Genomic DNA, 12,333 nt, shown 5'->3' with positions numbered 1-12,333 from the left:
CAACTCCACATTCTTTCACTATTCAAAACACACATTCTTAGAAATCAAGCAAGCGCACATTCGTGTGTGTATTATACACATATATAATATATATATTAGTTGGCTAGGCTTGACAAGGCAGTTCTGTTTATGTTATTTAATAATAATAAACATGGTATAACTGGATATCATAGAGCTCTAGTAAATTATTAAGCACCAAAACCTAGTAAATCCTAAAGCCAATGTTTGAAACTAGTTTTCTCTGATTTAAAAACTCACGCTCTTGGGCTGGGGATGTGACTCAAGCGGTAGCGCATTCGCCTGGCATGCGCGGGGCGCTGGGTTCAATCCTCAGCACCACATAAAAATAAAATAAAGATGTTGTGTCCACCGAAAACTATAAAAAAAATAAATATTAAAAAAAAAACTCGAGGGGATCATGATTATGATCCTCTAACAAATAAACAAATAAACAGTTTCTCTTCTATAACAATAAAAAAAAACACTCTTTAATATGTGCAAGGGAGAGTGGAGATATAGAATGGCCCTACTAGATAATAAAAGCTAAAAGATAAAGTCTTAATAATTGGCATGTGGTACTAGCACACGAATAAACAAGACAGACCAATGCAAGAGAAAGTTTAGAAATAATTCCAAGTACATATGGAAATGTAATATATGAAAAAAGTGACATCTTAGCCCAATAAAGACAGTCATTTTAAAATAAAGGCTGTGAAGATAACCAGATAGCTATCTGGATAAATATAAAATTGAAGCTGGACATAGTGGTGCACCCCTGTAATCCCAGCGGCTCAGGAGGCTGAGGCAGGAGGATCAAATGTTCAAGGCCAGCCTCAGCAATTTAGTGAGGCCCTAAGTAACTCAGTGAGACACTGTCTCTAAATAAAATACAAAAAAAGGGCTGGGGAATGTGGCTCAGCAGGTTAAACACCCCTGGATTCACTCCCTACTAAAGACAAAATTGGATGTATCTTAGAAGAAAATATGGATAAATCTCTTTATAACCTGGACATGAGGAAAATCTCTCTATAACTCAAAGTCTTTTATGCAACAATAGAGAAGACTAATCTGAATATTCTTTTTTAAAAAATTGTGTGGCAGGCTGGGAATGTGGCTCAAGCAGTAGCGCGTTCACCTGGCATGCATGTGGCGCTGGGTTCCATCCTCAGCACCACATACAAACAAAGATGTTGTGTCAGCTGAAAACTAAAAAATTAATATTAAAAAATTCTCTCTCTCTCTCTCTCTCTCTCTCATCTTATCTCTCTCTCTTTTAAAAAAATTGTAGATATTTGCATTTTGCCACAGAAATAGGGCTATCATCCTTAATACATTAAAAGAAACTCCTAAAAAAATGAAGGAAAAAAAAACTTTAAATGGCCCTTAAAATCTGAGATGTTCATAATTCTAATTCATAAGAGAAACAAATTACAACTGTACCGAGTCCTTACTTTTCACCTATTAAAATTCAAAAGTCTTAGCATACTGTTCATGAGGCAATAGATAACCCCTCATACCAGTGCAAATGTGAAACATCTTAACTCCTTGAAGAGGGAGAATACTTCAACAATTAGCAAAATTACACATGCATATACCTTTGACTCTGCAATCTCACTTCTAGGAACCAACTCTAAAGACACCCTGGCAAAAATATGAATTGCCTTATATGCTTTTGTCTTTGTGTGCGTGTGTGGTGCTAGGGATTGGAACACAGGGCCTTGTGCACACAAGGCAAGGACTCTCCCAACTAAGCTATATCCCCACCCCTGAACTGACTTAACATGGAATGTTACTAACTGCAAAAGATCATGAATACCACAAATGTCCACTGATATGAAATTGAATAAACAGTGTTACAAAACAGCAAACTATGCAGCTACCAAAAAGAAAGGAAGATCTCCATTCACCAAGATAGGGTCACTGTATATGTTACTATGTATCAGAAATGGATAAAAATATGAATTTAAAAAAAAAAGAACAGGAAAGGGAGGAGAAGAGAGTAGAAGAGGAGATGGATGAAAGTGAGTTTCTTCTAAACATCTTGAATAGTTTCCATGGAAAAGTTTTACATACAAAAAAAAATAAACTGAAAAGAAAGAAATTCCTAAATATTTAAAACAACTTCAAATGATTTAGCCTAGCTGATGTCAAGGTGGTAAAATAATCTGTATGAAGTACCTTGTCTTCTTTTCAAAACCAAAATTCTGGGCTGGGATTGTAGTGGTAGAGCTCTTGCCTTGAACAAGGCCCTAGGTTCAATTCTCAGGTCCACATAAAAATAAATAAATATAAAAATAAAGATATTATGTCCAGATGGACTAAAAAAAATTTTTTTAATCTATTCACTGAATAAAGACAAGAAACAATCTGAACCCAGTAGCAATGAGTATTCAAAACATCCTACCCTACAAAAGGAAAGTTTCCAGGAGAAATGGCTGATTTTCAAATCTGGAACAAGAAATGTACAAGATGAACCTGGGCATCTTAATGTAGCAAAAATAAGGACACTTTATCAAAGATTATTAGGGTCTTAAACAAGTAACATGGCAGAGCTGGAGATGTAGTTCAGTGGTAGTGCACTTATCTAGCTAGCATGCATGAGGCCCTGGGTTCAATCCCCAGCACCATAAAAACATAACAAAGGGCACCAAAATAAGAAGAGGGTACCATCAATCAAAGGGCAAACTGAGTTATCAGCAGGGATGAAAAAACTGACAAACACACCAAGTATTTTTTAAATGTTTCCATGATGCCAAAAGTAAAAAAAGAAAAAGTGGGAAATAGACATTGGCTATATCTTTCTGCTATACCTTATGGATTGTATATACTCTTCTGCAAACTAGACTTTCAGGTAATGAGAGACCCTAGGAGATTGTAAGGCTGAGAAGAATAAGGGCAGGGGATATATTCCCCTGCCTCTTACTGTCAGTTGCCAAATCACTCTTGTCTAAAAGTCCCAGGAGTACTGTACTCTCCCTACCAGTTTCCTTAAATATTGTCTTTATCGCTGTAACTAGTCCTTTTCTTAAACTTCCCTCAAATTATCCAGTTTGGCTGTGCCAAGTCTATCACAGTAAGGCTCCAAAATACCTTTCTCTGCAAAGTGGCAATTAAAGAAAGACTTAAGTACTCATCCTGTATATTATGAATAGTACTTCAAGGTAACTCAACAGCCCCACTTGGTGAGTTCCCGTTCCTTTCTCAGCAGAACAACTGCTGATCAATGAGAAAGTAATAATAGAATTAGAAAATCATTATTTTGCTATCCCTACTAAACTAAAAATCATCAGTGGATGGAACCATTACATGAAAGTTCAATCAAGTATTTTACAAAGGAAGTTACTAGGCTATTGCCATCTGAACAGAATGATCCAATCTTAACATTACTAAACATAGGCCAGTCAGACATTATATTATATGCTTCTCCCTGTGATGCTAAAGAAAACACAATCTAAGAAACACTTGAGTGCAGGAACAAGTTAAATTAGTTAAATTACATCATGGAAACTAAAAGAAAATCCAGATAATTAAACGAGGTATGATATGATTAACCCAAGTCTCTTCACCAATTCACTGGAGGAGGGGTGGGAAGTTGGAGGAATGAGAGTTTTCTAAATTAAAGACTTGAAAGACAAAAAAAAAAAACCCAACAACAACAACCCTAAGCCAACAACACCACCATTTTAGACATTCAGGGAAATGTGAATATAAACAAAATTAATGATACCAAGAATATGTTGGTTTGTTACACATGATAACAGTTATATAAGAAGATATTCTGTGTGTGTGTGTGTGTGTGAGTGTGTGTGTGTGTGTGTGTTTAAGAGATGATAACAGAAATATGGTAAGGGTTAAAGATAATATCTAAATGTTAAGGGGCTGGGATTGTGGCTCAGAGGAAGAGTGCTCGCCTCACATGCATGAGGCACTGGGTTCGATCCTCAGCCCCACATAAAAATAAAATAAAGATATGTGTCCACCTAAAGCTAAAAAAAAATACTTAAAAAATATATCTAAATGTTAACATTTTGGTAAGGAAAAGACTGAATGAATGATGGATAAATCAAGCGTGACAACATTTTGAAAAGTGCAGAATGTGGATAATAGTAGTTCACTATTCTACTGCTATGTGTGTTTGAAACAAGCAAAACAAAAATCCATGTTTGTTTTTTTCTTTCCCACTCGAATAACTACAGTTTTCAAGCTTGAGTGTCTAAGAAGCCCTATCTCATGCAGACTCAATCCTAGGACTCATCCCCCAAAATTCTTATTTTGTTTGTCTGGGCATGAGCCCAGATTTCATTCTTATTTATTTTTAAATATGGAACACTTCATGAATTTGTGTGTCATCCTTGCACAGGGGCCATGCTAATCTTCTCTGTATCATTCCAATTTTAGTATATGTGTGCCAAAGCAAGCACCCAGATTCCATTTTTAAACAAGTTCCCCAAGTCAATCTGATATAGACAATCTACAGACTCACATCTGAAAATTATATACTTCAGTCTGTGGTACCAAAGTATCCATATTCCAAACCTTAACAGAAAGGCATGATCTCGTGTCTCTTACATCCCCTTAGTCTTACCCCACCCCCATCTTAGTGCGACAGTCATTTAATCAGTCATTTTCATGAGACTATAAACTTCATTAAAGTTGGGCCCGTGTTTTGATTTTACTTGCCATTATGTCCCCACTGTCTATCATAGGGCCAAGCATACAACACACATCAAATAAACATTTGTTGAATGAATAACAAAAAAGAAAAAAGAAAGAAAGAAACCATGTTAACATGGTCTGCTGTTTCAAAATTAGTTCCAGACAACAATCTGAGAAAATTTTCCATTTCTTGACGAAAGTTGATATAGGAAGTATGGATCAATAAGTCATGAGGTACATAGGCTAGCCTACCTTTCAAAATATAACAGAAGTATAAAACCACCTCTCAGCTTTCTGAGACACTGGATTTTAGACATTAAACACCTAGCTTCCTACTAATTCTTTAGTAACTATAATAAAAATGTTCTGTATTTCACAGTCCCAAACCGGGAGGACAGATATATTAGAAAAGTAAACTATACACACACATTCTAATGGACATACAAATAAGTATATTAATTACTGCTTTCTTTAGTTCAAAAAGTACAAACCCCATAGTCATAACATAAGTCACAAATTCAAAACATAATTGGCAATATAACAATTAAAATTAATTCAGGAACTAGTTCCAAAAACAGTGCTTATCCAAAATGGTACCTATTCTTATATTTCTACTCAACAGCATGTAACCTTTAAATTTACTTTTTAAATCAAAAGCCAATGATGATTTTTTAAAGTTTTTATTAAAATTATAATAAAGACTCAAATGTTTAGAGACACAAAGGACATCAGTTAACTATCTGTCCACTCTTCATTTTACAAATGGGAAAACTGAAGCCCAGATAAGAAAAAGATTTAGTTGGTCACACAGAAAGTTAATAGCAAAGTGAAGCTATGCCAATGCTTATAATTTCCAGTCCAGTGTTCTTTTCACTACTCTGTGTTAATTGCATATTAAAAAAAAAAAAATACCCACTGTGAATTACAGTACTATCTGTTCAGTCTTTTCTTTTTGTTTTGGTACTGGGACTGAGCCCAGGCACTCTTTACTACTAAGCTACATCCCCAGTCCTTTTTCACTTTAAGACGGGGTCTTACTATAAATTGCCCAGACTGGTCTCAAATCTGCAATCCTCCAGCCCCGGCTTCCTGAGTTCCTAGGATTACAGGTACACAACTCTGTTCATCTTCTTGTACACATGTGTGCATGGTATCCAACATCTATGTTATCTTAAAACTAAATGAATAATAACTATTCAACTATGACAAAATTTCTGAGGATGGGAATGGGAAAGTAGAACGACTGGATTATTTTCAGCAACAAAACTCCATAGTTAATATTTCCTGATATGTGGACTTTTCATAATAGAATCTGCATTTTTCACTATGTATCCATAATATCAAAATTTATAATCATGAAATAAACTATGAAGTTATATAAAGTCTAACTTAAAACTGAGAATTTACTTCTTGTTCATTATAAACTTTTGTATGTGGTACCTTCTTCTGGATTAAAAACATTTCTGACTCAAGAGATTAATGAATGACCCAATTCATGTCTCAGCTGTTACTCTGAACCACTTCTCTATACACCCACAGCATGCCTGTAGTGCAACAAGGCCTATTTACAGAATACATACTCAAAGTGTAAGATACATAGAAAGAGAACAAGATAACAACCAATGTCAACAAATTAGATCCCAACTATCTTTCATATCGATTGAAACTCAGCACAAAGTAGGTCTCCAAAAGCCCCTCCCAGCTCTATTGAACCGATCTAAACAGCAGCATTTTCAATTATAATTAGATTGGCTGCTTCAATAAAGCACAGCTGAATTAGGAACTTATAAGCATGGCTTGAGGTGTCAGGTAAATTACTCTGCACTTACAGAAGACATAGCAAGCCTATGCTATGCACAGTGACTAGCATGTATCAATAACACTAAAAATATAATAACGATGGTTATCAATTATCAAATGATCACTAAATGCCACATGCCATTAACTGTTTGCCTGTATTATTTAATTCTTAAAACTAATACTATAACCCCCCTTCCATTTTCCCAACTATGAAACAAAATAACTCACCTAAAATCTTCCAGCAAGTACATTACAAAGCCTAGATTTGAATCCAAGTTTAGATCCTACACCCTACACAAAGATTTACTGAATAAATAAATGAATTAGAAGACTAGTTTGGCTTTGGTCTTGTTTTTGTTTTTTAATGTTCTTGCAACACACTAACATCAAAATAGCCTATTCTAAACTGGGCAAGCATGTGCCTGTAGCCCCAGCTACCTGGGACACTAAGGCAAGAAGATTGCTTGAGCCCAGGAATTTGGTCCAGCCTAGGCATCATAGGAAGTACCTATCTCTTTAAAAATAAACAAAAAATGGTCTGATCCAAATCAACCAGATGTGCAACCTTCCTAATGGTATCACCCATTAACAAATCATAAGCACTGGAAGGCATATGGTTTAAGGGTCAAGCATTTAACAGGTTTTTTTCATTTCACCAACCATAACATAATCCCAAATGTGATCAATTCAACTGGCAGGGCATACAGAGAGATTATAAGCAATTATCTAGGATCTGAAATGCTTCTGAATATCCACTGTAATAATTCAGTGTATGAAATAGGACTGTCAAAAAACTTTACAAAAAAAAAATTCCAGTTTAGCAATAGTAATAGTAGTGATGTTGACAAAACAGGTAAATTCATACCGAAAGGATTGTTCTGGAAAATGAAGGATTTGAGCGATGACACGACATACAAGTAGACATGCCTAGAAAGCAGACATATATTTAGCATTTGGAATAAAATAAAAAAGTAAAGTTCCGGGCATCATGGACATTAGCAGGTAGTTGAAGCTGTAAGAATGGATGAATTCTCCAAGACAGTGAAGAGAAAGGTAAGTATTAGAGGACAAAAACTGAGGCAAAGAGAAAAATAAGTCAACAATAAAAAGATGGGAAAGCACTAGGTCAAGGAAGTCCAGGAAAAGAGAATTTAAAGAAAAACAAAGACTAGTGTCCAAACCTTCACTTACACTGTCATTCACATTATGAAAAACTGATTAATGAGAACTGTAGTAACAAATATGCACAAAAGGACAGCACAGCATAATTCTGGTTCTTTTCCCTTTTTTTCACAAGTCCACTAATCCACCTCTACCACTTAAGAAGAAAATGAAAAGAAAGGTCATGCTCTTCGAGAAAAAACTGAACAGCCACTTATCAGGGTTCTTCCTGCTACATTATTTTATAACCACTAATATTCATTACTATTCCAAAAGGAAAAGCTGTTTTGTGGGCAAAATTAGGTTTAAACAAGACATCAGCCAGCAAACTGTTCTGAAGTCAGAAGATTTGGGAACCTCCATTACTGAAGAAAGGATCTAGTAAAAGAAATGAAGAATAAGAAATAAAGACAACTCTATATTTTGAGATTACACACATAAAAAATCTAGAACTAGAGTACTGCACATGGCACATAATACATAATAAATATCAGTTAAATAAATCAACAAAGGTAAAAATAATAGAGAGAGAAAAGGAGCCCGTGTGAAAGGGGGATGGTCCCTCCAAGTTCAGATGAGAAAGAGTAAAAACAGACACTGAAAACAAGTGACCTAATAAGCCATTCTGACTGGGGACTGGGGCTTGTGGCCCAGTGGTAAAGCACTTGCCTAGCACTTGTGAGGCACTGGGTTTGACCCCAGCACCACATTTAAAAAAAAACTAAACAAACAAAATAAAGGTATTATATCCATCCACAACTAAAAATATTTTTTAAATACTATGCAAGGAAAATTTATGCTAGAGTGATATGGTAATAAAATTTCAATTGCATCTTTCAATAAATAGTTGTGAAACCAAACAGAAGGGCCAAGATGATGAGGAGGGGGGAGTAATCAAATGTAATCAAATCTGTCCATTAACTGTTCTCTTTTTCAAAATGTTCTTTAGAAGTCTTGGGTTCCATAATACCTAGCTGTTCGAACTCTGCCTGATTGATTTGATATTACACACATAAGAAAACTAGAACTAGAATACTGCACTTGATTCCTTGATCCTCCTGTTTTCAACCTTCATCTTCCAACCTTGTTTCTAAGGTTTCTCCTTTTATCACTTGAGTTCATTTTAATTTGTACCTCTCTGCAAATGACTTCCAAATCACTCTTTTAATTATGAGCTCAATGCCATATCTCCAATAGTCTACAGGTTCTTTCTTCATGGTTGTCCCACTAAACCCTCAAACACAACAAATTCTAAAACTGAATTTATCTGTAGGCCTATTATTTCTAAACAATTTCCAAACCTGACTTTGCGATTTTCACCATTCTCCCTATAATCCAGGCTCAACATTTTTAGAGTCATCTGACTACCGGCTCTCCTTTGGTTACCCCTTCTTCTCAACTCTACCAATCAAGGTTCCATCAAGTCTTCCTTCCTCATTGTCATGCCCCAGTTTGGGGCTTCAATCATTTCTGGATTGTGGTAATGTAAAATCCCCCCAATCTCACCTTATCTTTAGTCTTTTTTACATTAGCTCACCTTACACACAACTGCCAGATTCATCTCTTCATTTATCCTCTGAGCACTCAAATCTATAATCTAACCCCAATCTGGCCTTCCAATTTTATCTTCTGTTTCCCTAAACATGTCAAAACCAGTCGTCTCCACTCTGTATTTATATTATCCTACACCTCACTGAAGACCCTCTAACCTATCATCCATCATAAGCATACTTTGGCTCTCTCACCTCACAGTAATTTCTTCCCTTCAATTACTAAGAATGGATAAATAGATATTCTAAACAATCACTTGCAATTGATCACTTTTGTGTGTGTGTGTGTGGTGCCGGGGATTGAATCCATGGCCTTGTGCATGTGAGGCAAGCACTCCACCAATTGAGCTATAGCCCCAATTGAGCTATAGCCCCAAACCCTGATCACATATTTACTTAACTGTGAAGCCTTTTGCTTTGTTTCTGTGTATATGTGTGGAATTAATTCTTGTTTTCCTAAACAGATTGGACTCTCAAAGAAAGCACTTGACTTTTATTTCCTTGTATCTTTCACATCTCAAAATACCTCTGAGGTTTCTACCAAATGAAGTCTTAACAAGAGAATAGAAGACAATTAATGAGGGAAAAACAAAACAAAACAAAAAGCCACAAATTCCTTCTTGTAACCCACTTCATAGAATAAGGAGATCAAAAAGCAAAACAAGGCTAGGGATGTAGCTCACTGGTAGAGTCCTTGCCTACCATGTGATCCCCAGCACAGCAAAAAAGCAAACCAAAATCTAAGATACAGAGAAATTTGATAAATATTAAAAGACCAATTAGATATAGAACACATTAAAGATGTGTTCTAATTCCTTGCATTCCTCTCATTCAATAAAATGTTTTAACTTTATTAAGCAATAATCTTCTCTACTATTTCTCAATCTGAAGAACTTCCATAATGTGGGCGAAACATTACAAACACATTACCCACAATACTCTTATTTCATAGTCAAGGATGCTTAGAGTAATTTTGAAAGCTTTGAGGAGAAAACTTACAGACTGAAACCACACACAAGTATTCAGTGCAACTGAAATTATGTTAATTTTAAACAATCTACAAAATTTTCCTCTTATTCAAAATGAGATTTTTAAATGATATTTCTCTGAATGGCATTATTCTATTCCCTTAATCTCCAAACTGTGCCTATCTAACATTAGTTCTCTGAAGACACTAAGATTATTTTCATATACACACTCCCTGAAATTTTAGTTTTGAAATCATTATGTTTTGTTTGGTCTAACATCATATTACATATACTATAATACTATAATGTAATTTTTATTTAAAAAACTATTTAAAAAAGTAAAAAATTCACAAAAGAGTTTACAACTATTGGGAATGAAACTTCCATTATTTACAGGTAATTGTATATGCTAATATAGGATTTCGGCTTCTCATAAGAAGTTTTTTAGAATGTTTTAAAAGTTGACAGTGTTACATACAACACCATCAAGAAAAAAAAAAGCAGTTATAACATTTGTAAGGTATTTTTCCAATCAACAATGTTGTAAAAGACGCTAACACTGAAAACTTCCTGCAGACTCAAGACGCCTATGACATTTCAACTCAAAAATCACTTCCTCATATCCATTCTTGATTGTCACTTCCAAGTCTACACACTAAATCCCTAGCACATCTAAATCTCTGAATGGAACAGGAGTCTTTCCAACATGACTGTCAAACCGATCGGGAAGATTAATACTAAGATCGCCATTCAAAAAACTATATACGTAGTGGCAGTAAGTGACGTGATAACGTGATATAAGGCTTGCAGCAGCAGGAACTAAAGTGTCCTTTGTGAAGAACTGGGCCAGAACTAAAAGTTCAGAGAGCGCTGAGCAAAGAGCCAGTCGCAGAGTAAAAAGGGCCACACCATGTGGTTTTAGTGGTACTCCAAAAATTCTTTGGAAAACAGAAAATCTGGCGTTTTCCACGATGATTATGCATACCTGAGACTCTGGCAGTTAACCAGAATGAAAACAAGAGTGAGGCAAAACAAGCGGGACCCCAGGCAAGCAAAAGGGAACGAAAGGCGCCACTCACCAACAAACAATCCGAATTCACTTCCGACTTGGGATCCCGTAGCAGGTTGTCGATTTTTTCAAACCGAGTCTCAAAACTGTCCCCAGTCGACATGTTGCTGCTCCTGTGACAATACCCTCGTACCAGCACTAGCAGCGGAAAGCAATTTCAACCAACTTCCTCCGCCGTGGGTTCGCAGCCGCGGGGAGAAGGAGCCGGAACCTCAGGGTCACCAGGTGTGCCCGGTTCCCCCTCCTCCCCCTCACTGAGGGGACCTCGGTTCTCCACACCCCGGGCTGGGGGCGACAGCGACCCACAGCCGCCCGGACGCCCAAAGTCGCATCCCACCCGGCAGCCCCTCACGACAGCCGACAGCGCCGTGGCCAGCAGCCTCGTCGCTCCGGCCAGGCGCTTCAGCCTAGCGGGCCCTGGCTGCCTTCGCCATGGAAGAGCCCCCGTCCCGGGATGGGCAGGAGGAGGGAGAGCGAGAGCAGCAGGGTGGAGACTCCCTCGGGGCAGCCGGGGAGGGAGAAGAGGAAAGGCGAAAGCAAAGGGCGGGCGAGGAGCTGTGCCAGCTGCAGCCGCCGCTCGGGCCACGGGCCGGGCCCGCTCCGCTCTGAGGCGCTGTAGGCGGTCTAGCCCCGCATCCCCGGCTCTACTCAGCCCGGCCCGACACTCCGATCCGTTTCGACCAAAAACGGGTCCCCGTGAGACAGGCTCACTCTCTCATTTTGTCCGGTCGCTGCTAGGGTTGCTGCCGCGGTGTCCGGCGGGTCAGGGCGAGGTCCGTGCCCGGTGGAGACTTAGGAGAGGACAAGCTGAAGAACCCGCGGTGAAGAAGACGAGAGTTGGGTCCCGGCGGCTGCTGATGGGGGAGCTTCTGGGAGGGGCTGCGGTCCCGGCTGGGAAAAGGGCGAGTCGCGGCGGCGAATGCCTGGGGGGTGGGGCGAGGGGGGCCGAGAGGGACTAATATGTCCGCCTTCCTGTTCAAACAAACGGAGACCGCCGACGCAGACTGCGCATGCGGGGCGCGGACGTTCGGAAGGGGAACCAGCCGGCTCCGCGCGCGCGCGCGCGCGCGCGCGCGCACGCTGGCGCCTCTCAAGGCGGGGCCGGGCCGGGTCTCGCCGGGCTAGGCGG

At 38.4% G+C, this 12,333-nt stretch overlaps 1 protein-coding gene and 1 non-coding gene across 4 annotated transcripts in view; both read right to left on the bottom strand.

The window, feature by feature from the left end:
• Rock1 (Rho associated coiled-coil containing protein kinase 1) overlaps positions 1-12,129 on the bottom strand; it is a 148,596-nt gene extending 136,467 nt beyond the window's left edge. Inside the window, exon 1 of one of the 3 annotated variants that reach the window (XR_013342362.1) lies at positions 11,215-12,129. Coding sequence is in view for 2 of the 3 variants with exons in the window: in XM_077792264.1 (XP_077648390.1) it covers positions 11,215-11,307 (93 nt within the window). In the remaining variant the exon portion in view is untranslated. The remainder of the gene's footprint in view (positions 1-11,214) is intronic. The other 2 variants (XM_077792264.1, XM_077792263.1) reach the window with 2 other exon arrangements.
• On the bottom strand, positions 4,316-4,419 carry LOC113182260 (U6 spliceosomal RNA). The gene has a single exon (XR_003300703.1). It is a non-coding gene; the product is annotated as a U6 spliceosomal RNA (small nuclear RNA).
• Positions 12,130-12,333: the final 204 nt, after the last annotated feature.

Source organism: Urocitellus parryii, chromosome 13 (genome assembly GCF_045843805.1).
Source record: "Urocitellus parryii isolate mUroPar1 chromosome 13, mUroPar1.hap1, whole genome shotgun sequence".
Taxonomy (NCBI): Eukaryota; Metazoa; Chordata; class Mammalia; order Rodentia; family Sciuridae; genus Urocitellus; species Urocitellus parryii.
Note: the sequence above shows the minus strand (reverse complement) of the source record. Positions and strands in the feature narration are given on the sequence as shown.